Source organism: Camelus bactrianus, chromosome 16, assembly GCF_048773025.1.
Source record: "Camelus bactrianus isolate YW-2024 breed Bactrian camel chromosome 16, ASM4877302v1, whole genome shotgun sequence".
NCBI lineage: Eukaryota > Metazoa > Chordata > Mammalia > Artiodactyla > Camelidae > Camelus > Camelus bactrianus.
The window spans coordinates 40,786,501-40,814,082 of NC_133554.1; the positions used below are offsets into that span (position 1 = coordinate 40,786,501).

General features: G+C 51.6%; 1 protein-coding gene across 6 annotated transcripts in view; it reads left to right on the forward strand.

Moving 5' to 3' along the window:
- Positions 1 to 27,582, forward strand: part of RPH3AL (rabphilin 3A like (without C2 domains)) — a 142,496-nt gene that overhangs the window by 65,799 nt on the left and 49,115 nt on the right. For all 6 annotated transcript variants that reach the window (XM_010958216.3, XM_074343203.1, XM_074343204.1 and 3 more), the window contains exons 2-4: positions 2,939 to 3,050; positions 5,764 to 5,907; positions 8,879 to 9,008. In XM_010958216.3, coding sequence (XP_010956518.2) covers positions 2,974 to 3,050; positions 5,764 to 5,907; positions 8,879 to 9,008 — 351 coding nt within the window. In that variant the 5' untranslated portion in view covers positions 2,939 to 2,973. The remainder of the gene's footprint in view (positions 1 to 2,938; positions 3,051 to 5,763; positions 5,908 to 8,878; positions 9,009 to 27,582) is intronic.

Below are 27,582 nucleotides of genomic sequence, written 5' to 3' on the forward strand. Positions count from 1 at the left end.
CCAGCCTGAGGTCCCCTGGCTTGCTTCTCCCCTCTGGGGTCACCGCTGGTGCACCCCTGCTTCTGTGGGGGTGCCTGGCCGAGCAGAGGGGCCACCTCCATACCCGCTACACCGGGTGCCACAGGATGGGCAGGAAGGCTCAGGGTCTTCTAGTCTTGGGAGCAGGGGCTTGAGTCGTGGTGCCCCCCTGCAGGCTGTGGCAGGAGTGGCAACGTCTTCCAGGGACGACAGGTGGCTGCCTGGAAGCCCCAGGTACAGTCTGCCCCCGTTAGAGAGACCCCATCACTTCTGTTTCTTGAAGCTCCCAGAATATTTTTTAAAATGATGATAAGGAAACAGAGCTACTAGTATGTCTTGAATGTTTCCTTGGAATAGAGTAACATTTTCACACCCATGGAGCAGTGTGACTGCTATTCACAAAATACCAGAATTTTTTTTTTAAAAAAGCAGCAAAACAAAACGGAGCACACTGAAGGCTAGAAGTGGAACACCGACTGATTTAAAGCTGTTTGATGACTGTGTCATTTTGGACCCTGCTGTGTCTCCCTGGACTAAATGTGAGCCTCATTTGGGAGGTCATAACTTTCAATGTACAGAAGCCTTTGGTGACAGTGGCACCAGGAGCCCTCCCAGGGCTGGGCCTGGCCATGGGGTCTCCACAGCTGGCTCTTTGGGGCCCCGAGGTACCCAAGTCTCTCTCCTGAGGTGGCTCAGTGTGGGGACTGTGTGCCCGGATCAGCCGAGTGGGATACAGAGACCATTGCGGTGGAGGTGGTAGGCTCAGTCCCTGTGTGAGTCAGTTAACTGTGGTCTGCACGCTGCTCCCTGCTGGTCATTGCAGAAGTGAGTGACATTGGTTTGGAACAACAGTTCTCAAACCACAGGCTCTCTGGGGGTTCCCAGCGCCTTTCAGAGGGTCCACAAGGTCAAAACTATTGTAATAATAATGAAAAAAATAAACACTTGGTCAAGTTCTCCCACAAATATACAGATGAAAAGTTCATTGACATGGTTTAGGATGGCACATTGGAACTAATCTTCAAGAAATGATCATCTATTGAGTTTGGGTGCGTTGTGAAAGAAAAATATCCACAATTATCTGGGAAGGCTATTAAAATACTCCACCCTCTTCCAACTACAGTACCTGTCTGTGAGAGTCTGGGTGTCCTTCATCCACTTTTACAACCCCGCATATCACAGAAGATTGAATGAAATATCAGATGCAAACATCCAGCTGTTTTTTGTTAAGCCAGACATTGTAGATCTTAAAAATGTAAAACAGTGCCATTATTCTAATTGTTTTTGTTTGGAAAATATAGCTTTTTTAACATAATATGTAATCATCTCATGTGGGTTTTTTTTATTTTTAACTGAAGTTAATTTTTTGATGAATTAATAATTTTAACATTTTCCCTCAGTTTTAATTTCCATGGTAAATATCAATGGATAGAGCCCACATCATTTGAAGTTCTTGAGAATTTTCTATAACTGTTTAATGAGATGTAGTTCACATACCATAAAATTCAGACATTTAAAGGGTACAACACAGTGGTTTTAGTGAATTCACCAAGTTGTGCAACCATCACCACCATCTAATTCCAGAACATTTTCATCGTCTGAAAGAGAATCCCCGAACCCATTAACAGTCACTCGGATTCCTCCCTCCCCTCCTCTCCCAGCCCCTGGCAACCACTAACCTGCTTCCTTTTTTTTTTTTTAATTTAAAACAGTTTTTTATTTTGAGGGGGAGGTAATTAGGTTTACTTATTTATGTTTAGAGGAGGTACTGGGGATTGAACCCAGGACTTCATGCATGCTAAGCATGCGCTCTACCACTTGAGCTATACCCTCCCCCCCAGTCTGCTTTCTGCCTCTGTGTAGTTGCCTGTTCCGGACAGTTCACATAAACAGAACGGTACAATGTATGGTCTTCAGTGACTGGCTTCTTTCACTTGGCGTATTTTCCAGGGTCTTCCATGTTGTGGTCTCTGTCAGTACTTCATTTCCTCTTATAACTGAATAATACTCCACTGTACATATATGCCACATTTTATCCATTCATCCGCTGATGGACATTTGAATTCTTCCCACTTTTTGGCTACTATGAATAACGCTTCTGTGACTATTCATGTACAAGTTTGTGGCCATATGTTTTCAGTTTTCTTGGGTTTATACCTTGAAGTCATTTCTGGGTCTCAATGGTAACTGTGTAACGTTTGAGGAACTGCCAGGCTCATTTCCAACCTCGGTGGTTTTTAAGAGTGTAAAGGAGTCCTGTGTTTGAAAACCACTGGTCTGGATGGGATTAGACCAGGGGAGTGTGGATAACTCAATACCACCCCTCTTTGCTCTGGGATTGGGAGTCTCTCAAAGCCATCTCTCCTTTCCCCTCCTTCCTCTCCCCTAGCACATATCCCTGGCGGCAAGGAGAAAGCTAGCTGAGCTAGACCACACAAGTTAAACCACCAGGAAGTTCTGGAACAGGGTTGCCTCCTTGCAGGATTCCCAAGGGAGGGGGTCATTTTCATTGTGGTCCCAGGGGACGGAGCGGTACAGCAGGGGTTGTCCTCAGACGGAACAGGGATCACACGCGCTTGGGGCTTGCCCACTGACTTGGAAATGACTCTTCTCTCCTTTCTGATTCTGTCCCTTTGATGTCCTGCCCGTCAAGCCCAATCTTGTCACTTAGGTGCACGGTCCTCAGCTACCCTTCCCAGAATCATGAGTCTTTTGAAAAAGGAGCTTTGAGGGATAGCCTTTTGCTAGAGGAGTGATTCTGATGGTGAGATTGCAGACATCGTCGGGAGTGGGGTGGGGGCGGGGCGGGCAACGTATGAGGACAGGGTGAAAGTACCGACGTTGGTGCCTGTGGGACCATGCCTGCCATCTGCACCCCAGCCAGTGACCTGCTCTTTCTTCTTCCCTCTTCTCACCGCAGCTGTGACTCCCCACCCTGGCTGGGCGCTCCAAGCCATGGCCGACACCATCTTCGGCAGCGGGAGTAATCAGTGGGTTTGCCCCAACGATCGGCAGCTAGCCCTGCGAGCCAAGTGAGTACCTCCGAGACCCGGGCAGGCCTTCCTCCCCTCTCTCCCTACTCCCCTCCTTTCTTTGACAAGATTCAGGGCCCCAGAAAGAGCAGTTTGGAGGCAAGGGTCTGTCTAATACACACCACACTCCTGGCCCTGAGCTGGGTACTTAACAGCCATTCACTCATTTAACCATCATACGGAATTTACCCCCATTTCTCAGATGAGGACAGTGAGGCTGAGGTCCTCCCCCAAGTCACTTACCTTGTGAGCAGCGGGGCTGGGGCTCACCAGGTCCATCTGACCCCTAGGCCTGTGTTCTTCCTATCACAGCAGGCTCCGCGGAGCCAGGTTGCTTCCTGTGCCTTCTCTGTTAAGAGGACCCATCCCCTGGCACCGAGCCTTCAGTCCCCATGTCCCTGGTGGTGGGGAGCCTTTGATCTCCGGATGCCCACTTTATGGTCAAGCGCCTGCACTGGCAGACAGGAATGGCTTGTCTAGTTTACAAAGAGTTGCCCCCTGGGCTGGGTGCACAGCCCACCTTGAAGCGTTGCAGGTTTCTGCCATGCTTGTGTCAGGGCCTCTCCAGTTCTGGTTTGCCTCCAGTTTTCCTGTTATCTCTGAGCCCCATGAGCCCTCAGCACTGGTTCGGTCAGGCCGTCTCCACCTACTGGCCTCTCAGGGCTGCCTCTTCCTATCCCTCCAAGGAGTTGGGGGTCCCTGGTATGGGATCAGCCCAAGAGCACCTCTTTATCTGTCACACCGTGCCAAGCATTTCCCAGTGGGACCAAGTTCAAGAAATTTGCAATTAGATGTTGTGAGCCTGCAGGGGACAGAGCTGAAACATCAAAGGAAGATAGGAAAATTCATCTGAGATGCCCAAGAAGAGTGGAGACCTGCGTGATTTGCAGGAGTCTTTGCCCTGTAGTTAATTCGTCTTACCAGATGACTCAGTTCTTCCAGCCCTATGTAGCCCCTGCGGGGAGAGCTTGGGATGAAACCATCCCTCTCCCTCTCTCTTCTGACACCAGGCGAGATGATGTGTCCTCCATGGCTGGATTGGACGAGCTGGGGAGAGCTGCACTCTTGTAGGAGGGCCCCGTGTGACCCCTGGTGTCCTTCTAGCCTTGCCTTCAGTTCTCCCTGACATTGTCTCACGCTCAGCAGCAGCCAAAAGCTGTTGTAGCACATTTTAGAAGAGCAAACACTTTTATCTCCTCCCTGGGGCGTGCTGCCTTGTAGTGCCAGGTTCCTTGTAATGCTAGGCTCCTTAAAAGAGAGCGCTACAGATCCCTGCAGCCAGGCTGGGCACCAAGGATCCCAGGGGAGACCTGGGGAAGTTATTTTCCCTGGCTCCAGCTCACGTCTGTCCTCCTGTCCTCCAGCCACTCTCAGACATTTTCAAAACCCCGACTCTGTGCCCAACTGTTGCACAGCAGTGAACAGGACCAACATGGTCCCTTGTCTTAAGGCACTGATGGGGAGGAATGAGTATTATACACATAATTACCCATGTGCAGCTGATTTGACCATGGAAACAGGCAATTAGGTGAATGGGGGTGCTCACTTAATCTGGGGATTTGGAGAGGCTTCCCTGAGGGTGTGATGCTTTATGTTGAGTCCTAGAGAAGGGGTAACTCTTACATGGAAATATGGGGGGAAGAGCATCTAGGCAGCAGGAACAGTGTGTGCAAAGGCCCTGAGGTAGAAGGAACATGGCATGGAGAAGACTGGGCAGGAGGCCAGTGTGGCTGGAATGCAGAGAGTGAGGGGATGAGTGATGTGGAAAGAAGACAGAGAGATGGGCAGGGGCCAGATAGGGCAGGGCCTGATCCTTGAGACTCTCATTTTAAAGGGGGAGACACCTTGCCTTGTAGTAATGTTTAAGCCTAGTGGTGGAGCTATGCCTGGCCCTTTGGGAGCTCTGAGAATGGACTCTTAATCCGACTTGGAGGGGATCAAGGAAAAGCCTCCTGTGAAGTTCATGTCTAAAAGGTGTTCTGAAAAGGAGTAGAAATGAGGCAGTGGAAAGGGGGTTAGGGAGAGGGTCAGGCTTCCGGGTAGGGGCACAGCCTGAGCAAAGTCCTGGGGACTACACACCTCCTGGAACACAAGGGAGGTAGGAGTATCATCGGTAACCCTGGCCGGGCGAGCCCAGAGACAAGGGCACCATAGTTGGGGAACATACAGATGGGAGCTGGGCACCTCTGAAGTCTCATCCCAAGAATTTGCAGCCCTGTTTACTTCTGACCCTCAAGGCTGTGTGGAGGGCGCTGCAGGGAGCAAGGTGCTTGGTGGCAGCTGTGGCTGTAAGTGGGTGTCAGGGCCTGACTGGCCAGGAGCAGTAAGCCTGGGAGAAGAGCACATAAACTGTTGGGGCTTGTGGGAGATCAGACGGAGACAGAGAGGGAGGCTCGGAGGAGGATGCCCTGGGGAGCCTGGTGGGGCTGTCAGCAGCTGCTGGCTGGGAAGGGGCAGGGCCGTAAGATCAGGCCGTCCACTGGACGTGAGGATCTGTGTCCTTCACCTTCACCAGCCCGGTATGGCTTTCTCTCTTTCAGAGAAAGGACACGCTCTTTACTCCCCGAACTCCTACAGTGTCAGCAAAGCAAGAACTATTGGCTACAGTAGCCTTGGGAACACATACTGTCCTCAAGGGGGCTGTGTGGATGCAGTGGGGGTGCTGATTTGCACCAGGATGGCCTCAACGCCTCTTATGTTGTTCTCTCTTGAGGCTACAGACAGGCTGGTCTGTGCACACCTACCAGACGGAGAAGCAGAGGAAGAGCCAATGCCTCAGCCCGGCCGAGGTGGAGGCCATCCTGCAGGTCATCCAGAGGGCCGAACGGCTGGACGTCCTGGAGCAGCAGAGAATCGGGTATGGGCTGCTCCTGAGCTGGGGCAGGAGTGAGGCCTGGGGAGCTGGGCATCTGGCGCCCTGAGTCCTCGTGCTGGCTTTTCACCTCTGGGAGCCAGTCAACTCTGCCTGAATATCCCTGAGGCATTGATTCATGATCAAGCCTGTCGAAGCCTCAGCATACCCCCCTGCAAGATGGGGATAGCAGCTGATGTGTGGGGAGGATGCATGAGTGTGGCGAAGCATGTTAGGCTCTGTTCAGCTCTGCACACCAGAGGGTCCCTGTGTGGTTCAGCCTGGAGGGGGATTGATGTGCGGGCTGAACCGTGGTTCCACCAAAGACCAACAGGAGCCGCTCTCCAGCTTGTTCTAAGCTCTTCCCCTGGCCTCTGGCAGCTAGAGCTGACTCCTACACAGTCTTCAGTTTTGTTGTGTCTTTTTTGGGGGTTTGTTTAATTACAAAAGCAATTCATACTTCCCAGACAATCTGAAAAACACAGACACGAGCAGGCAAACATGCATGCCGGGCACTGGCAGGAATTAATTTGGTTCTGGGCTCCTTGTTCTTTTTCTATTTATCTTTTTCTGTTACATTTACGACCATTTAAAAAAGCCAGACATTGTAGAAATGCCCAGTTCTAGAAAGCAAAAGCAACCACTGTAGAGCCCGCTGCTGTCCAGCTGGTTGCGTGTGCCTGTCGAATGCGGACATATGACTGCTGTGTCATTACAGAAAGGGTTTATATCAGGCGGGCTAGTGGTCTTTGGCTCTTTTTTCCCCACCGCCCCTGGCTGGGGCTCCGCCCTCTCTCAGACCTGCCCGAGGGTCCTGTAAGGTACAACGGATCTCCAGTGTGCCTGTGCTGATGATTGACGGGCCAGCACTCTACTCCTCGGGCTCTCCCAGGAGGGTGTGCTGGGAGCCGGTGGGGGTGGTCCATGTGGACTCCCCCCAACCCACGAGCGGTGGGAAGCTTTGGCGCCCCCTCATCCATCTAGGCAGCCCCCTGTGCTGCCCACATTGCCTGGCCCTGGCTGCGAGTGCTGGGCTTGGCTGGGGCAGGAATGACCCAGGAGGTACTGCCTCACATTAATCATCTCAGAAGGAGGAGGCACGTCCTGTGTGTTTCCATGAGTTGGGAGACACAGGGTAGTACTCACAGGGTGGGGTGTCCCTGAGAACAAGATGATCAGGCCAGGGCTGAAGCTGGGTTTGCTCCCAGGGCCCTGCAGTTCCCTGGGTGAGGGACGGCGACCCCTGTGGAATTCAGGAGTGCCTGCTGAAGAGCACGTGGGTAAGGCAGCCTCAGTGCCCAATCTGCCCACCCTCAGCCCCCAGCAGGGCCTGATCACCCCAGAGGAGAGTGTGGGGTTGCAATGAGACGGAGCCCTGGGTGTGGCCCCGGTCCCACCTCTGAGGGGCTGTGCGACTTTGGCAAGTGATGTCACATCTTGGAGCCTCAGTCTTCTCATCTTTAAAATGGAGGGAGGCAAGGTGGAGGGATAAATTGGGAGTTTAGGATTTGCAGATACTAACTACCATATGTAAAATAGATAAGCAGCAAGGTCCCACTGCATAGCACAGGGAACTATATTCAATACCTCGTATTAGCCTATATTGAAAAAGAATGTGAAAAGGATATATATGTATGTATAACTGAGTCACTACGCCATACACCAGAAATTAACACTGTAAACCAACTATAGTTCAATTTAAAAAATTTAAATTAAAAAATACATACAGACAGCTACCCTACTATAAAAAAAATTAAATGGGGGGAAACAGCGTGCTCCTCACTGGGGGGTTGTGACAGTTAGAGGAGAAACAGTCCCCACACACTACCCTCCATTCATTCAGGAATTTTCACTGAGAATCCACTGGGCACTGGAGACACAGTGGTCAGTGAAACAGAAGTGGCCACCGTGTCGTGTGCGTGGCAGTGTTGTATTACAGGTTGTCCTGAAACAGGTCACAGTGGGCCAAGGGGCCGGGGTTCCCGAGGAAAGGCACCGATCCCAGGCTCAGTGGGGTTCAGGGAACCTCTGGACTCCAGCATCAGAGGTTCAAAGAGCATCTCTTTCTCTTTCTCCCTCCAACTTCTGCATCTGCCCAGTTGCTTAAACCAAAAACCTCTACTCCATCTCAGATCTTTCTCAGACCTCCCCTCACCCCAAATCCATCGGTGCTGCCTCTGAAATACAGCCCGTCCCAGTTTCTGTCGGCTTCCCTGGACCTCCCACCACCTCCTGCCGGCTTCCTCACCTGATTCCCTCTGGAAGCCCAGCTTCCCACAGCAGCTGGAGTGAGCTTTAAGAAGTGTCACTTACATCACGTCACTCCTTTACTTAAAACTCTTCGGGGAGTTCACAGTGATCTTAGAAAATAATCCAAACTCCATTTGGCGATTTAGAAAACCCATGTAATCTGGTCCCTCCCCGCCCCTAAAGCCTCCTTTATCCCAGGCTCCAGCCGCTCCCGAGGCAGGAACCCCCCTGGCTGTCGGCCGTTCTCCTGTGCAGAGCCGGGCTGCTCTGCCAGCTCTTCACATGGTTTAGACCTTTTTATCCTTTGCATCTCAGCTCGCATGTTCACCGAGAGGCCTTCGCTGATCAGCATCAAACATACCCCGACCTCCTCAGTCTTTCTCCCGCCCCCACTTATTTCATAACACCCCTCCCTAGCTGAAGTCAGTTTGTTTGTTTATGGACTTTCTCCTTTTATTGAACATAAGTTCCTGACCATGTCCATCTCTGGCTTGTTTGCTACAATATTCCCAGTGTCTGTACCTCAAAGGTGCAGTTAATGGTTTGGTGAGTAAATGAGTGATTAGGAGTTAGCCAGAGGCCAGGGTGGGGCAGGGAACAGTACCCCAGCGTGGGAAGCAGCCCACAGGCCATGGTACACTGTGGGCGCCCCACAGCAGCTGTGCCTGGGCAGTGGTTGAGTTGGAGACAGGAAGCTCACTCCACCTGACTCTGTCCTGTGCTGCAGGCGGCTGGTGGAGCGGCTGGAGACCATGAGGCGCAACGTGATGGGCAATGGCCTCTCACAGTGTCTGCTCTGCGGGGAGGCACTGGGCTTCCTGGCCAGCTCGTCCGTGTTCTGCAAAGACTGCAGGAAGGTAAGGCCCTGCCTGCTCTGGCTCCCCAGCCTGGACCAGCCCTGCTGCTCTGTGGCTTTGCATCCTGGCTCCCAGGAGTGTGTGTGTGTGTGTGTTTGTGCACACATTTGCGCATGTGTGTCCTGTGCTTCTCGGCAAAGATTGGGGCCTGAAGGTCAAATGGTCTGGGTGTGAGTTCAGCTCTTCCACTAGCTGCATGACCTCAGAAAATTTGTTTACTATGTCAAGCCTCACCTTCCTCATCTATAAAATAAGATAATGATAATATGTACATTAGAGAGTTGTGAGGATTAAATATATGAAAAGCTCTTAAAACCTTGTCTGGCATGTAAGTATTCAGTGGATGTTATTAGCTGTTATTAAATACAGACAATTCTCCTCAGGGCCAGTCTGCTGGGATTATATTTCCTATTCTATCAGTCTGCTCTCTTGATCCTTGGTCACCCAAATGAATATGATCTTTGCAGCAAGTTCAAATGGATTTTGTTCTTTTCTTAGACTCCACTTATTGTTCTAACTCATGCCACATGTTAAATTGTTTCATATTGAGTCCAAGACTTCTTGAAATAACTTTTTGTTTTTCCTGGAGTTTCTAGTTGCCTTTCTTATTGACCAAAGAATAATATGCCTTCCAATTCTCAAGATTATTTAGCATCTAGCAAGATATTAATAGCATCTATTGCATGAGGCCTACTTCTTTTCTCTCTCTCTGCCAAAAATTCTTCTAGACTCATCCCCATTCCAGCCTACAGTAGTTGCTGCATAGCTGCCGTCATGGGACTTCCCTTTACTGCCCTCCCAGGTTAGAGACACTGTTCTTTTTCTTTTCTTCTTTTTTCTTCCTCACTCTAGTTTTACTGGAATCCATCCTCAAGTAACTTCCATGTGCCAGTTATTGTTTTAAGCCTGGAGTTACTTTGGTGCACAAGACAGAGAAAGAATCTTCTCTCTTGAGATTACGCTGGGTGAGGGAACCAAAAAGCAAGTAATGATTCAATAGATAAGAAGGTTTCAGGAAGAAGTAAATTCTGGGGAGAAGTAACAGGAGATGGAAGACTAGGGGTGCAGTGGGGTGTTGAGAGTTGAGAGGACTGTAAAATATGGGGAAGTCAAGGAAGTAAACATGAACTTGGCAACACAGAGGCCGTTGGTAGCCTTGATAAGGGCATTTTCAGTGACATTCAAAAGCTGGATGAGAGAACCAAGGTGCAAAGAAGTTAAGATACTGGACGAATAGGTGGGAAAGCCAGGATTTCAGCTAAGGTCATTTTACCCCTGTTCTGTCACATGTGGGGAACTGGGCTGAGGAATGTGAATTAAGTGGTGAAGGGTCCCAAGAACAGTGGAAGTGTGGCAGGAGCCTGTGTGTCAGGGAGGGGGTAGGCACTCATGTGCCAGCTCCTCCTGACAGCCTCCATAGGCCTGGACAAGACACCGATGCAGGAGTGGGCCCAGGGACTCGGGGATGTCTTGCTCCCAGCACCCGGGCAGGTGGGGTTATGTGACTTCTGCCGGGGAGAATGAGGCCCAACAGCCTATTTCCTCCTTTTGCCCCTCAACCCCACCACTGCTGTAGATGTCCAGGTTTGTGGGACTGGGAAGGGCGGTCAGAGCCTGGTCTCCCTCCCCTGGAAGGGTCCAGGGCCTCTGCGGCAGAGGAAGGCTGCTGCCCCTGGTTTCTGAGGGGTTAATGCCGGCGGCTCCTTGCAGAGCCATTTCCTAGGCAACAGTGGCAGTCCCAGGGGAGGACCTCAGCTCTTGTAGGGGCCGGGGAATGCTCTTCCAGACACCCTTACCACCCCGACCCCGTCGTACCCTGGAGCACGAGGCTGGTCTGGAGAACAGTCCCATTTGAAATTGTTCTTATTTTGCAGAAGGCCGAGGATTTGGCCCTGGCTTGGGTGGTGAGATGAGGAGCCCTTGAGCTTCTGAGGGGACTTGTTCCAGTTGAAAGTGGAGGGAGAGGGAGCCAGTTGGGGCCGTAACTGAATGATGGGCATTTGGGGTTTTTCTTCATTCATCCTTGAGAAGATTGTGTCATCCATCCGTTCATTCATTTACTCACTGCACAAATAGGAGAGAGCCTACTGTGTGCAGGCCCTGTCCTAGGTGCTGACAATGCCGTGAACAAGATAAAGTCCTTGTTCTCATGGAGACTGTTTCCAGGGGTGGGAGAAGACACAACAAACTAACAGACAAACATAAAATAACATCAAGCATAACAAGGGCTCTGTAGTGAATTAAAACAGAGTGATGTGACAGAGGGTGACTGGGAGGGCCTCTCTGAGCTCAGACCAGAACACAAGCAGGAGCCAGCCCCAGGGCGACCCAGATGGAAGAGTGCTTCAGGCAGAGGGACCAGCAAGCACAAAGGCCCCGAAGCAGAAACCAGCTGGGCACGTTCAAGGAACTAATGAAGGTATCTGGGGCAGAGGGAGCGAGAGGTGGGCACAGCCAATCACACAGAGCTTTGTAAATCAAGGTCAGGAGTTGAGATTTGATTCTAAGTTTAACAAGTTGCCAGTGGAGCATTTTAAGCAGGGATGTGACGTGATCTGATTTGTGTTTTTAAGAGGTGAGCCTGGCTGCTCTCTGGCAAGTGCATTGCAAGGCGACATAGAGTGAAAGCAGGAGATGAGTTAGGTGGTGATGGTTGCCACTGGGAGATGATGGGGTTGGGGACAAGGCAATATAGGGACAGGGGCCATACACCAAGAGACTCCATCTCTTCAGTGTATTCTAAGCCAAGGGGAAGGGATCGAGGGGGTGACTGAGGGGCTCAGGAAGGAAAGAGCCCTTGGGGGCGGAGAGAGCTCTAACAAGGCACTGGCCGTTTAACTGGGGGTGTCAGGAGCCCTCCACTCTGGGCTCACTAATTTCTGGGGTGCCTCCCTATTTATTTCTATCTTGACTCTCGACCTCCCCACCTTTTGCGATTGCCCGCAGCCCTGGGTCCCGGGAGGTGGTGGGCACAGGCAGGCTGCAGAGACAGGATGCTGGGAGGTCTCTGACATGGAAGTGTCCAGATGCAGGCCTGGCGGGGCAAGGGGGAGCAGGGCTGCAGGTGCTCCCGGCCGCATGGAGCCAACTCCAGCAAGAGCCCTGGCAGTGTTTAGCAGCCACAAGCTAATGAGCGTGCGGGTGGAACCTGTGATGCGGGTCCTCAGAGCAGCGTCCACTCTAATTGGGCCCGTGTGGCCAGGCAGCTTGCTCTCATTATCAGAAGGCTGTGGTGGGAAGGGAGAGGGGCTGGCTGGTTAATTAGAGAGGCCTGGCACTCCTAATTGCTTAGGATCTGAGTCCGCCAGCTTTCTGTTTAATTGAGAGTCTGGCTTCACCCATGATAAGGAGGCTGGGCAGGGCTGCAGGAGAGCCCGCCTGAGCCCAGGGTGGCATTGTTACTGTGTTGGGGAAGCAATCAGATTTTTCTCCGGTTTCATCTAAAATGTGTTCCATGGTGTGGGAGCAGAAAAGCCTGCCCGTGAGATGATGCTCTTAGTAACGTGGGCTGAGTCCTGGTGAGAAAGAAGGAGGCAGCCCCATCCTCTGCCCAAAGCCTTTAGGGGACATCTAGCTCGGGAGTTGAGGTTCAGGCATCCCCTGGCCAGGATGGGGGGCCTCTGGAGGGAAGCAGCCAGGCCAGAGCCTGATCTGATCCCTGTTGCCGACCCTGCTCAAGGCTCTGAGGAGGTCTGTCCTGCTGAGGTCAGCACAGACCCCCAGCAGGCTGTAGCCCTGGGGCCATTCATCCCATCGTGAGGGCCGCACCCTCGTGCACTCTCACTGAGCTCTCATCACCTCCCAGCGGCCCACCTCCAAACACTGTCACACTGAGGGTTAGGACTTCAGTACGTGAATCTTGAGGGGACATGTTTGGTCCATACCACCTCCTGAACCAGAACTCTGCGTGCTTCCCAAGCAGCACCCCTGGGGATTCTGATCCTCCTTGGGCTTGAAAACCCCTGCTCTAAGGTTCCAGCTCCAGGCCTGGCTCAGGGCGGTGGGGAAGGACCCAGGTGACTCCACCTTCCCTCTGCTTGTCTTCTCCCCTTGTCCTCTCTGCACCACAGCCCCGACCTCCCCCACCACACACACACACACACACAAACACCACAAACATGTCACACACCCTTTAACCCCCACCACATATACCTCAGTGCCCCCCATACACACCTTCAACTTAGGGTCTCCTCAGGCCATCCTCGCTCTTGCAAACAGTGAACACTGAGGCCACTGTTTTACCTTATGGTGTCCTTTGAAGTTTATAAGTGCTTTCACAAAAACCATCCTTTTTGGTCCTTAGGACAAGGCTGTAAGGAAAGCAGAGGAGGTAAGATTGTTCCACATTCACAGGTAGAGAACAGGGGCTCAGCTGAGGTGGTGTGGCCAGGTAGTAGGGAGCTGGTCCCCCGGGCACAGCTATGCCATGCTGCCCCTCCACTCCTTCAGACCAAGGCATTCACATCTCATGCTTTCCCCTCCTTGGAGAAGCAGGAATATCTTTCTAAAGAACACAGGAGAAGAAACATACTCAATAGTTAAGTACTGACAACTTTTCCCATAAAATCAGGAAGAAGACAAGTTCTATGTATCTTTATCACCACTTCTATCCAGCATTACACTGGAGGCCTAGCCAGTGCAATCAGGCAAGAAAAATAAACGTATGGTATGATTGGAAAAGAATAGCTTAGACTGTCATTATCCATGAAAACATGACTATGTAACTAGAAAATCTGAAAGACTGAATGTAAATGGTTAGTATTAGCTGGTGAATTTAGCAAGGTGATTGTGTACAAGTTTAATATGCATACAATAAAATCAGTACAGGCACACCTCGGAGATACTGTGGGTTTGGTTCCAGACCACTACAGTAAAGCAAATATTGCAGTAAAGAAAGTCACATGAATTTTTTGGTTTCCCAGTGCATGGAAAAGTTATGTCTACACTTCACTGTAGTCTATTAGTCTATCAAGTGTGCAATAGCGTTATGTTTGAAAAGTGTACATACCTTAATTTAAAAATACTTTATTGCTGAAAAATGCTAACCATCATCTGAGCCTTCAACCAGCTGTCATCTTTTTGCTGGTGGAGACTCTTGCCTCAGTGCTGATGGCTGCTGACTGATCAGGGTGGTGGTTGCTGAACATTGGCCAATTTCTTAAGATAAGACAACGGTGAATTTTGCCACCTCGGTGGATTCTTCCTCTCGTGAACAATTTCTCTGTAGCATGAAATGTTGTTTGATAATACTTTACCCACAATAGAACTTCTTTTAAAACCGAAGCCAATCCTCTCAAACCCTGCTGCAGCTTCATCAACTAAGTTTATGTCATATTCTAAATCCTTTGTTGTCACTTCAGCAATCTTCACAGCAGGAGTCGATTCCATCTCAAGAAACCACTTTCTTTGCTCACCCGTAAGAAGCAGCTCCTCATCCGTTTAAACTTGACCGTGATGCTGCAGCTGTGCAGTCCCATCTTCAGGCTCCACTTCTAATTCTAGTTCTCTTACTCTTTCTGCCACATCTGCAGTTACTTTCTCCACTGAAGTCTTGAACCCCTGAGAGTCATCCGTGAGGGCTGGAATCAGCTTCTTCCAAATTCCTGCTGACGCTGACATTTTCACCTCTTCCCATGAATCATGAATGTACTTAATGGCATCGGGAACAGTGAATTCTCTCCAGAAGGTTTTCAATTGACTTTGCCCAGATCCATCAGAGAAATCACTGTCTATGGAAGCCAAAGGCTCATGAAATGTGTTTCTTAAATAATAAGACTTGAAAGTTGAAATTATTCTTTGATCCATGGGCTGCAGAATGGACGTTGTGTTAGCAGACATGAAAACGTTAATCTTGGGGAGGGTATATATAACTCAAATGGTAGAGCACATGCTTAGTATGCACGAGGTCCTGGGTTCAATCCCCAGTACCTCCATTAAAAGTAAATAAATAAATAAACCTACTTAGACACACTCCCCCAAAAAATAAAATAAAAAGAGACTCTCAAGTCCTTTCATTAAAAAAACCCAAAACATTTATCTCATTGTACATCTCCATCAGAATTCGTGGGTGACCAGGTACACTATCGATGAGCAGTAATATTTTGAAAGGAATCTTTTTTTTCTGGGCAGTAGGTCTCAATAATGGGCTTAAACCGTGTTATAAACAGATATGCTGTCATTCACACTTTGCCGTTGCATTTATAGAGCACAGGGAGAGTCAATTTAGCATAATTCTCAAGGGCCCTAGGATTTCGGAGTAGTGAATGAAACTTGGCTTCAACTTAAAGCTGCATTAACTACTAGCAAGAGAGTCAGCCTGTCCTTTGAAAGTTTAAAGCCAGGCGTTGACTTCTCCTCTCTAGCTATGAAAGTCCTAGATGGCATCTTCTTCCAATATGTAGTCTGTTTTGTCTACGTTGAAATTCTGTCCTGTAGCGTAGCCACCTTCATTAATTCTCTTAGGCAGATCTCCCAGATAACTTCCTGCAGCTTCTGCCTCAGCACTTGCTGATTTTCCTTGCATTTTGGGGTTATGGAGGCAGTTGTTTTCCCTCAAACCACATGAAACCACCTCAGCTAGCTTCCAACTTAGGCTTTGGCTTAAAGGAACATTGTGGCTGGTTTGATCTTCTATCCAGAACACGACAGCTTTTCCCATATCTGTGATAAAGCAGTTTTGCTTTCTTATCATTTGTGTGTGTACTGAAATAGCCCTTTAATTGCCTTCAAGAACTTTTCCTTTTCATTCACAGCTTGGCTGTTTGGCACAAGAGACTTAGCTTTGGCCTGTCTTGGCTTTTGACGTACCTTCCTCAGTAGGCTTAATCATTTCTAGCTTTTGATTGCAAGTGAGACACGTGTGACTCTTCCTCTCAGTTGCAACACCTAGAGGCCCTTGTAAGATTATTCATTGGCCTAAAAAATTTCAATAATGTTGTGTCTGAGGGAATAGGAAGGCCCAAGGAGAGGGAGAGAGACGGCGAACAGCTGGTTGGTGGAGCAGACAGAACACATTTATGGATTAAGTTTGCCATCTTATATGGGTGCAGTGTGTGGTGCCCCGAAACAATTACAGTAGTAACAGTAAAGGTCACTGATCACAGATCACCATAACAAATACTTTAATAATGAAAAAGTTTGAAATATTGGGACATGTACCAAAGTGTAACGCGGAGACACAACGTGAGCAAATGGTATAGGAAAAACCGCTCCAATCGATTTGGTCAAAGTAGGGTTGCCACAAACCTTCAATTTGTAAAAAAGAAAAAGCAATCTCTGCAAAGTGGAGTAGAACACAAAGCGCAATAAAACGAGGCCTGCCTGTATGTCTATACACCTAAGACAAAATGAGAGAAAATAAATAGTCCAACTTAAGACAGAGGGGACACAGACAGGCAGTGGGAAAAGAATGGTCTTTTGAATAAATGCAAGGTCATTTGGATACGCGTATGGAAAAAATGGTGCTTGACCTCCACTTCACACTGGGCACAAGAGGCAATTGCAGACTGATTTCAGATTTAAGTGTGGAAGGTAAAATAATATTTCAGAGGAAAAATAAGTAAGTAAATAGGTAAATGTGCAAACAAATAAATAAGAAAGAACACAGGAGGAGTCACTTTAAGGTGAAGCAGTGGAAGATTTGAGGACCCGGGTCCACCCAGATGGCCCTGTCGGGAGGCCACCTTCCCACCTGGCCTCCCTCCAGGACCAGCAGTGGCCTCCTGGCTGCCCTCACCACCACTGGAGGGGAACAGCTTTTCTACCTACTTTCCTAGGACCTTCAGAAGCAGCCTGCATATTCTCGGGATGTTCCCAGTGCAAAAGCTGAGCACCGGGGCTGGGTGGAGCCCGCAGCATGGGGCACAGGGGCTGTGCAGGCCAGAGAACAGAGCAGCCCTCCTGGGAGGGCTTTTACCGCCTTTGGAGCTGACTCGGCTCCGTAGGCCCAGCCTTGCAAATGAAATTGAATTTCATGAAAAGCTTATTTCTCTGCAGAATTTTTTTCATGCATTCATTCTACAGTGTTTTATTGGGTACTGACTCTATACCAGAGCCTGGAGGTACTGTGGTGAGCAGGGTGGGAGGAGGCCTTGCCCTTGGGACCAGCACTAGCATAATAAGAGCCTGTGCCAGACTCTGTTCCAAGGGCTTTCCACGTGTTGACTCGTTTGAGCCTCCTACCAACCCGGTGGGCTCAGCACCTTTATCATCCCCCTTTTACAGATGGGGAAACAGACACAGAGTGGTTAGGTACCTTTCCCAAGGCCACTCAGCCAGTCTGTCTTGGAGCCAGGATCTGATCCCAAGCAGTCTGGTTCTGAGCATCCTTACCATTAACTGCGGTGCTATATCACCTCCATGGAGCTTATGACTGAGAAAGTCGAGGTGGAAAAAACAAGTAAATACAATACTTCCAGAGAGTGACAGGCAGAGATATAAAAACTGAGGGTGGGGGACAGTGTGACAGCCAGTGGGGAGGGTGTGGGAAGGCAGCTGTTTCACTTTGGATGCACAGCACAGGCCTGTGTGAAGAGGTGACCTTTGAGCTGAGGCGCTGATGAGCAAAAGTCAGATGGGGCAGAAAGTATCCCAGGCAGAAGGAGTGGCATGGGCGAGGCGCTGGGTGGGAAAGAGCATGGTTGTAAGTGAGAAACAGAAAGGAGGCCAGGGAGGCAGGGGGAGGGGGAGGGCCCTACAAATGACCCTTCCCAGCTCTGTACCCTGGCCCCTGCTCGGCTTCCATAGTGGGGCTGCCCCACCCTCCTCCTTGGATTAACTTGAATTCCTCCCAATCAGAGGCAATTTAAAAAATATATTTATTTTTAAATTGATGCACATAACATAAAATTTACCATTTTAATCATTTTTAGGTGTACTATTCAGGGGCACTAAGTACATTCACGTTGTCGTGCTACCAGCACCACCATCATCTCCAGAGCTTTCTCATCTTGTAAACCTGAAACTCTATACCCACTAAGCAATCACTCCCCACTCCCACCCAGCCCAGCCCCTGGCACCCCCATTCTGCTTTCTGTCTCTGTGCAGGTGACTTCTCCAATACTGCATATAAGGGGAATCAGGCAGTATTTGTCTTTTTGTGACTGGCTTATGTCACTTAGCATGATGTCTTCAGGGTCCACCCATGTGGTGGCATGTGTCAGAACTCCCTTTTTAAGGCCAAATAATACTCCACGGTGTGTATGTAGCACGTTTTGCTGATCCATTCATCTGTCAGTGGACCCTCGGGTTGCTTCCACACTTTAGCTGCTGTGAATAATGCTCCTGTGAATGTGGGTGTGCAAATACCTCTTTGAGACGCTGCTTTCAATTCTTGGGGGTGTATACCCAGCAGTGGGATTGCTGGATCCCATGGTGATTCTGTTTAATTTTCTGAGGACCCATCATGCTGTGTTCCCCAGCAGGGGTATCACTTTACAGTCCCACCAGCAGTGCACAAGGTTCAGCAGGGGACAGTTTTTTGCAGGGCCTCCCTCTCGAATGAGGGTGCAGTGAAAGTCATCTGTGGCTCCCTATCCCCCACTCCCTTTCCAGACCCAGTCCTCAGCGCCTCTGTCCCTCAGGGGTGGCCACAAGAGCAGCCGCCTCCTTGAACATCAGCCATTTCATTTGAGCTGCCTCCAGATTGGCCCCGCAATGTCCTTTCTCCTCCGTGACCTAATTCAGATGTTGAAGACGTGTGTTTGTGCCTCATTATGAAGATGGATTTTTCATTCAGCTACTGATGTTTCCCAAATTCCCGGAAAAAGTCACTTAATTCGTCTACCCCGAGGGCTTGCTCTGGCTGCTTGGCTGGAATTGACTTGGCTGCCGCGGCCGGGAAGGGAGGATTGGACCAGACACCACGCAGCATCTTGGAACATCTGCCTTGCTCAGGAGTCTAACAAACAGAACGTCTCCATCAAGACACACTTCTTTCTTGCTGCCCTGGTGCCTGCGCCATGGCCTTTCCTCCCCCAGGGTAGCTTCTTTCTTGCCACTCTGTGCAGTTCACAGCCCATTCCATCACTCGTTCTGCCGCTGACCTTCAGCTCAAGGTCATCAGGACAAAGGCAGCTGAGGAGCTGCTGAGAGCTGAGCTGGGATCAGGAACCCACAGTCATTGGTCCTCTAGAGACACTGCCTGCTTAGCTCACATTCAGGCCAAGCCCGGCCCCCCAGGAGCTCACTGCTGGTGACAGCCTGCATCCCAGCGTGACAAGTGCTGTAGACACAGGTGGCGTGGGGTAATCCCGGAGCAGAGGGGTGGCGGGGCGGGTACCTGAGAGCTGTGGGAGGCTGCAGGGTGGGGCTCACTTTGATCTGGGCCTGGAAGGGTGGGCACCCAGGTGCCAGGGTGCGGGTGGAGCCGGGCATTTCAGGAGGAAGGGTGGTGGAGGAAGTGCAGGGACTGGTGGGCACTTGGCAGAGCTGGTGGGTGTGGGAGATAGAGGGAAAAGGAGAGGGTGATGGTGAGACACAGGCTGAGGGAGGGAGAGAATGAAGTGGGGGCCATGAAGGGCCTGTGTGCCAGGCTTTTGGCATCAGAGGGGGCTAAGCAGGGGATGACAGCCAGGTGGGTCTCTGGGGAGCTTATGCCCAGAGGCACATTTGGAGGAGGGAATGTCTAGTGCGTTGGAGAGAGCCTGTCAGATGCTGAATTAACCAATTAGCAACAAAAAGGCCTGAATTCAGGCAGGAACCACCAGGGTAGGGACTCCAAAGACAGTTAAGGGTTATAAATAACAAAAGCTGCCACTATTAACAGAGGCCTTTGTCCCTGTAGTTATCAGCCATGCTGGGAAGTCATGATCTGAACTTTACAGCCCTTTACAAAACAGTGCCACCCCTGTCCTAACCATGAGCCCCCACCCAGGGCGCTGGGCCACTGGGAGGTGAGAAGGAACGTGGCTTCCGGCCCCTCCCTGCTGCCTGTTAGTGAGGACCAGGTGGGCGGTGCCAGGGTCGGTTTCTTGGACTCCAGAGTATTAAAGAATTTAGTGAGATGGCGTCCTCTTACTATCCTATCGGCTTTCTTTCCCTGGAATTTTTAAAAAGTATTACACCATGCATAGAGGTTAAGAGCCCTGGGTTCAGGCTGCCTGGCTTCATCTCCTGGCTTGAGCAAGTCACCTCACCTCTCGGCATCAGTTTTCTCACCTGGAAATAGGGAATAACAGTATGACCTACGTCATAAGGTGGTGAGGACAGACATGAGTGAGGTATACAGTAAGCTCTTAGAAACAGTCCCTGGCCCAGAGTAACTGCACACAAATTATAAAAAAAATCAAACAATACAGAGCGTGGAAAATATTAACCCCCTGCCCCACCCCCGACCTCAGCAGCCTAAACATTTGTTCTTCTATACCTTTCTCTCTCCACACACCTGCAAATGCACACAGGTGTATGTGTATACATATTTTTAATGGGACTGTAATATACTCATTCTGTAATTCCCTTTTTCACTTAATAACATATCAGAGATGTCTCCTCCAGGTCTATACCTGGAAATCTAATTCCATCCTTAGATATAAGGGAGGTGGAAGGGAATTTTGCCCTTCCCTGTAGCTCCTTCTTTTCCAGGCTGCTCAGATACCTGTCAGGGGCAGGACTGGGGTAGGGGTGCTGTTCCTGGTGTCACTGCAGACACCCCCATTCTGCTCCCTGTTGGGCCTGGCCTCTCCCCTCGCTGCATCTCTCCCAGGGCGGTGGCCCCCTGAATTTCGGCTTCCGCTGCCTTCCTTTGCTCAGCACTCTCCTCCTGACACACGTGTCCCCCCCACCCCCGCCCCTGCCACTCATGTCAGAAGTCCAGTTGAGGGCACTGGTCCCTGTGTACATAGCTGTGGGGGTGGGGTGGGGGCAGTGTTGCCTGAAATCATGGGTGAAATGCAGCCGCATCTTTGCCGGCCCTGCCCACGTCACCCGCGCCTGCTCTGAGTGGACCAGGAGTCAGGAGCACAGAAGTGCTCTGCTCTGGACAACCCCTGTGACCTCGGATCAGAACCCTGTCCCGTGCTGGCCTCTTATACTCCCTGTGAAGGGAAGCGGCCAGAGGGGTTGGAGGAGAGGGTTTCCTTGGCCTTCTAGCAGTTTCCTGCTGTGAAGTTCAGGTCAGCCCAGTCCTTACAGGATCCCCTCCCCAGAGCTGGCCCCCACAGACCAGAGCAGCAGTGGCCACAGCTGTGGGCTGAAGCTCATTTGTCCGCACCTCCGGAACACAGCTCGGTGGTTGTTATTTTAAAGCCATGGTGGCTTTGCTTCTCAATTCGCTTTCGCGGAGACTGTGATGGACTCTGTGTCCTCCTAGCGGGAGGAAGCCAGGGTGGGGGTTGGCATGTGCTTCTGAGAGCCCCCCCTTGCCTCTGATGTTCCTGTGATGCTGTAAGCCCCTTGCATCCCCTGGGGGTCGGTAGGTAAATGGCTGTGGTTATGCCCATTTTCCAGATGGAGAAACTGAGGCTTGGAGAGATGACTTGCTCCTGGTGGCATTGCCAGGGCCTTGCCATTCCTCCTACTGCTTGGTTCAGAACTCTGCCCACGTGCCCTTTGAGAAGTAAAGAGAGCTAAAGACATGCAGGAGACCCCCAGAGGAAGGTGCTGTCTAGTGCCAGATCACACATGGGGTGCAAAGGCTATTGGATAAGTGCCCCCAACACTGGGGAAGGGATATAACCCCAATGCTACTGACCTCCCATAGTCAGGTGTGGCGCCCTGGGACCCCCCCTCCCCAGGTACACCTCCCCACAGAGTTTGTCACACCCCCAAAGTGGCTGAACAGCTGCCAGACACACGTGGGGTATTTGTGGTTGTTGAGTCATAGACCAGTCTGAGTGAGGCCACCCCCTTACTGAGTGGGCAGAGCTTCTGTAGGCTTGGGCTGGGAACACTGACCAGGCCTCTTCCCTAGACCCCTGTCCAGCACCGTTGGGACCCTTGCCACCCCCTCTCAGTGGCTCTTCCCAGGATCTGGTCAGCATAGCATCAAGGGAGCGCCAGCAGCAGGAAGCAGGGGTGGCAAATCTGTTTAGCAGCTGTTACCAGGAACGGCAATTTGGTGCGGCCTCTTGTCCTCTGCTGGGGTAAATAACAGATAATGACATTTCCAGTCCGGGCTGTGGCCCGGCACCGCACACATGGCCCTCACCTCGCTGGCAGTGCCCCACCAGCTGCCACACTTCAGAGAGCCTGCGATTCTTCAGCGCTCTCAAATTGCTCCTGTTTTTCCTGCTGCGTCGTTTCCCGCACAGCTGTTTGCCGTTCACTGACCTTAACTGGAGGTGGATTGAGTCTGTTTCCCCGTGGGGACTTTGGGGCGCTGCTCCTGTGGATGGGCCGATGGATGGGGAGGCGGGGAGGCCGGCTCCTCACCCAAGGCACCCTTTAACCTGAGCCTTCAAACCTAGAAAGAACGGCCTTTCTCAGAGGAAGCTGTGAGTGTTCTCCCTCCCAAACCCTTTCCTCACCCTTGTCGTCCTGCCTTCTGTGGGAGGGGTGACTCACCCAGGTTACAGATGGAGAAACTAAGGCTGAGAGGGGTTGTGATCTGCCACACCTTCCAGAGACCCCTCTGCCCAAGAACCACCTCTGCCTGGCTGAGTTTCCAGGCGCAGACAGGAGTGTCATCTGGGCCCCCTAAGGAGTGAGGCCTAAGCACCTGGGTGCCTCACCACCAGGCTCCTGACCGCCTGCAGTGGAGTCTCATTTGCTTTGTAGCTCATTCTCTGCTTCTTTGTCTTGCTCAAGTGTGGCTTTTCCCTCCCCCTGAAGTCTTCAGTGGCTCCCTACTGCCTTTAGAATAAAGTCTAACCACCTCCACATGTTATCCAGGGCCCTCAGCCCATTCATTCCCTGGGCACCAGCTGCTGACTTTAGCTGCATAAACAGTCTACCCAGGCTGGGAGTTCTGAGGCCTGAGGATCGGACCTGACTCCACCTGGCCCAGACCTGTCACCGCTCTCCTTTGAGCTCTGCTCCTGCACATCAGCAGGGTCCTTAATTGATCATTAGTGCTGTTGCTCCTGGAATGTTGAGAAGCCCCTGGGTGTTTGTCAAGCCTGCTGTATTTTTCCAAAAAAAAAAAAAATCGGTTCCGATGACAGGTACTTCATGATTTCGCAGATATTTACTGTGTCCCAGGCCCTGGAAGGGGCACAGAGAAGGGAGGGGGTGTTTTCACATAAACTGACCTTTTAAGAGTCACGATGATCCTGGAGAGTCAGAGAGGATGGTGCTGAGCCCTGGAATAGGCAGGGCTGCCGAGGAGCCGCGTCCACGCAGAGTTGGTGGGGGCAGGGCTGGAGGACGTCCTGTCTTTGGCCAGGGGTGTTGGTGCTGACTTGGCTTTGGTGGACCCTGGACTGGCCTTCCCCACTCCCCACCCTATTCCCTTTGGGCAGCAACTCAAGTTTGTTGTCTGGCCGGCTGGCTACGTCCAGCCTCGGCCCTGTGGTTGTGCTGTGGGGCCCCTCCTGCTGCCCCAGGCCCCGGCCCCCGTGAAGGCCCCTTCCCCTTCTTATGCTCTCCTCCTCCACTAGTTCCACCAGAACCCAAGTGTGCACGTCTTCTTCAGCCTAAACAAACATTCACTGAGCACTTGCAGTGTGCCAAGCACCAGTCTGGGTTCCAGAGTGACCTCAGGGTCAGGCTCAGCCTTGGCCCTCGTGAAGCACCTGTTTCGGGGGTGGCGAAACCGACAGAAGATGCACTCAGATCAATATTGAAAGTTCACTGATCTCCAGGACCTCTCACTTCCCGTGAGTTCCTAAGCTTCAGCCAACGCCACGTGCTTGCCCTCCCTCTTCTCTGGTGCCTGCTTTCCTCCCTTTCGTGGTCCTGGGTGTCAGCTGCTGCTGGACAGCTCTGCCAAGGAGTCCACTCGCACCGCGAGCGTCAGTGAGTCCAACGCCGAATATTTTTCCTGCCGTTTGTCCCACTATGTTAATATCACTACTGTCCATCCTGTTGGCCGGTTGGTAGCCTCAGAGTGAACCAGAGTCCTTCCTCTTCCTCACTTTCCATACCCAGCAAGGGACTGGAATTCTACAGGCATCTGGGAATGTTCTGGAAAAAGAGCCTCTGCTGAGAATATGGGGGACAAGTTGACCAGGAGAGAGTGACTAAACCCATATTTTCAGCAAAAGTGCTTTTCTGAAACTCAGATTTGATCTTGTCCCCTCCCTTCCTTAAAAGCCACCATCAGCCCCCAGATGCTTGTGGAATCCCAGCCCCATAGCACATGATGCCTGTCAGTCAGCCCTCTACTCCCTTCCTAGCCAACTGCCTGCCAGGCACCTGTTGAACCTGGGGATTTAAACACGAACAACAAAGTTCTTTTTCTAGAGGCGGCACAGTCATGGGACAGACACTTTCAATGTGATGCAATCAGCAGTCCTCTGGAGATGTTGACCCATACTGGGAATGCAAAGGAGGGAGTAATTTGTGCTTCCCCTGGGGGGAAATCAAGGAAGGCGTCACAGAAGAGGAGACATTTGAGTTGTTCCTGGAGGATACATAGGAGTTTGCTAGCCATGAGGCACAGCCTGGGTGGAAGAATGGAAGCAGGGGAGTACCTAGGATATTGGGAGCGGAGAGTGAGGCGCGGGGGGCTGGCACGGGGGGCTTGGCTAGGGTGGAGAGTCAGGTGGGGGCCGAGCAGGAAGGGTCTCACATACGTGTGTATCTGTCTTCTTGTATCTGTGCCCTCAGCCTGGGAGCCTCGCCGTGTTCTCTGCCTAGTCCAGGGCCTGGCAGCAGCAGGACCTTAGGAAGTATTAAAGTGTTTACTGAATGCTCTTCACGTCATTGGTCCCGACCTGCAGCTAAGGTTGCAGCCTACCAGCTTCCAGGGGGAGGGATAGTGGAAGGTTCACCAGAGGCCCCTGCTTTGCCTTCTCATGGAGATTTTAAGCCTTCTAAGAGCAGGGCTGCAACTTCAGTGTCTTTGGGGTCAGGCTCACAGATCGGTCACGCACCCGAGAACCGCAGAATTTCTGAGGCGGGATCTGCCCAGTACACCCGACCCGAGGCTCCGTGTGTGGCCCTCCAAGGTGCATCTTTGTGGCAGGCCCAGAGGAGCCAGGCTCACTTGGAGCCTTAGCTCGGGGTGCTGCTGAGAGGAGCAAAGCATTTTCAGGACAACAAAAGCAGAATGATCCAGCCGCTCCTTTGGCTGTGGCTCTGAGAATCAAGAACCGGGCTCCTGCAACAGAGCCTGGGCCAGGTGGCTGCCAGGTGGCAGGCATGGGTGAGAAACTGTCTGTGGGAGGCCCCAGCCCGGCACTTCGGGAAAACAGAGGTTGGTTATGCAACCAGAGCCTGGCTGGCAGAGGCCAGAGCTGGCTGTGTGGGGCCTTTAGTTCCTTGAGTTCATGTTCCCGGGATGTCCAATGTCTGTCTCGGCAAGCAGGCTGCTGTGCGTCTTCAGACCACGGCTGTCCATGGGACAGCTCAGTCCACTTCCTCTCTCTCAGTGACATCTGATTCCCGGGCCTCATAAGCATCCTTCTCAACTAGCAGGGGTCACAGAGGGTGTGGGTGGGAGGCAAGATTGGGAGTAGGACCCTGGTCCGGCCCTCAACTTACTATCCTCGTGTGACCCCAGAGAGATGACCTGAGCTGTCTGCCCAGTGCTGTCACTGTTGAGTGACTAATCCGCGGAAAGCACCCCTGCCATGCCCAGCACACAGGACGTGTTATATAAGCTCTTGCTTTTATGATTGTGCACCTGGGTCCCCATCCTGGCTCTGCCGCCTCCTGGCGACATGAATTTAGCTAAGCCACCCAAGATCTTCTGGGCCTCCGATTCATCATCCACCGTGTTCAGATCATAAAACTTTCCTCGCAGGGCTGTTGTGAACATAAACGAGATTAAAAGTGATCATCATGATGTGTGCTGAGCGCTGAGCTCAGGGCCAGGCATGGAGTTAAGTGCTCTGTAAATGGTGACTGTTATCATTATGAGTCGTAACTCTTAAGTAACCACACGGCAGGGAGCAAGAGGATGTGAGCCCACGTCCTACCACCTGGGTTCTCCTCTACCCTGACTCCCTCCTGGCCAGAATTGGTTTGGGGAGCAGCAGTGTGATGTGGAGGTCCTGGGAGACCACTGGCCTGAGTGTCCTCCCCCAGTAATTTGGATGGAGCCACATGGACCTACAGCCGGGAGTCTGGAGAACTTGATGAGCTCAGTCACAGCCCCGTCAGTTCCAGGAGCAAGGGGTTTCTTTCTTTAGGGCTGAAAGGAGCTAACAAGGGCTCAGGGAGTCTAGTTCCTGAAGGACTTGTAGGAGCCACACGAGTCAGGGGGGAGCAGGCTGTGTTCCAAGCCTAAGGAAAGCCTGGTGCGAGGCAGGGAGCCCTCAGTGTGGTGGTGCTGCACTGACTGCGGAGTCTGCCTCCCTGGGCAGGCTGGCTCAGGGCCAGGGTGGGGCGGCGCAGACCCTGGGGTGCACACCAGGCCTGGGACATTTTAGGAGGGTTGTGTCTGATAGAACCGTTCTCTCTACATGCATCAATTTCTATCTTCACATACCCGGGGAGCCAGGGGGAGTCCGTGCTATCGCCTGGCCCCACACAAGGCCCCAGGGTCCCCTTAGATGTCTGAGAGGGACAAATGTGGAGCCCCACCCGGCTGCCTGACTGGGGGCAGGTGGGGCTTCTTCTCCACCAGGACTTTAGAGCAGCATCATTGAGCCTGTCAAACCTCAGGCTCCCTTTTCGTAGAGGTGGAAACCTTCCTACTTTTTTAATGCTGTTTGAAATTTCAAAATAATATTCTACGTTTGAAAAAAGTGAGCGTAACATTGAATGTGCTTTTCCCTCCACAAGTGTCCTGTCCTCCAGCCTGGAGGGTCTGACACCCTCCCAGGGGAGAGGCACCCCAGTTGGAGTCACAGACTAGTGGCCGTGGTGGAATGGTCACAGAAATACCCGGTGACAGGCGCACCCCAGTGACATCTGGCCCTTGCCTGAGACAGGCCGGCTCTGGGAACCATCCCTGGCTGTCTCCTCCGGCTCGCCGTCCCTTCCTTGTCTGGGTTGGTCATTCCCTTGTACTCAGTGTCTGCATTGTCACTCTGCAGTCGTGGCCGGACTTAGTGCTCCATCCACACAGGCCAGCGTTCTTCCCCACGAGGGACTGTGTCATGGGCATCTCTTGACACCCACGCTGAGCCCATACCAGGCACCCACCATGTCCTGCACAGATGCCTGTTGAAGGAATGAGTGAATTCCTTGAGACCCAGCTGTGTCTCATGGGGTCCCCCTTTGATGGTACATTAATAAATTTGCTGGTTTTTAAAACCTCCCTCTCAGCTTCAGGTTGAATAACCCATTTCCACTCCTTTGCCCAAATTCTTGTTTACAGCCACGGCTGCCTCCACTCATGCTCCTGTCTGTCACCCACCCTGCATGCCCCCGGGGCCCATCAAGACAGCTCACATCTTTGTTTCCCATGACTGCCTAGAAAAGAGGCAGAAACCGAGCACAGAGTCTCCGTCCTGAGAGATGATGCTGAGGATAACCTGGACCTGGAAGGGTTAACCGGGGCCGATGCGGATAGAGAAACAGCCACTCC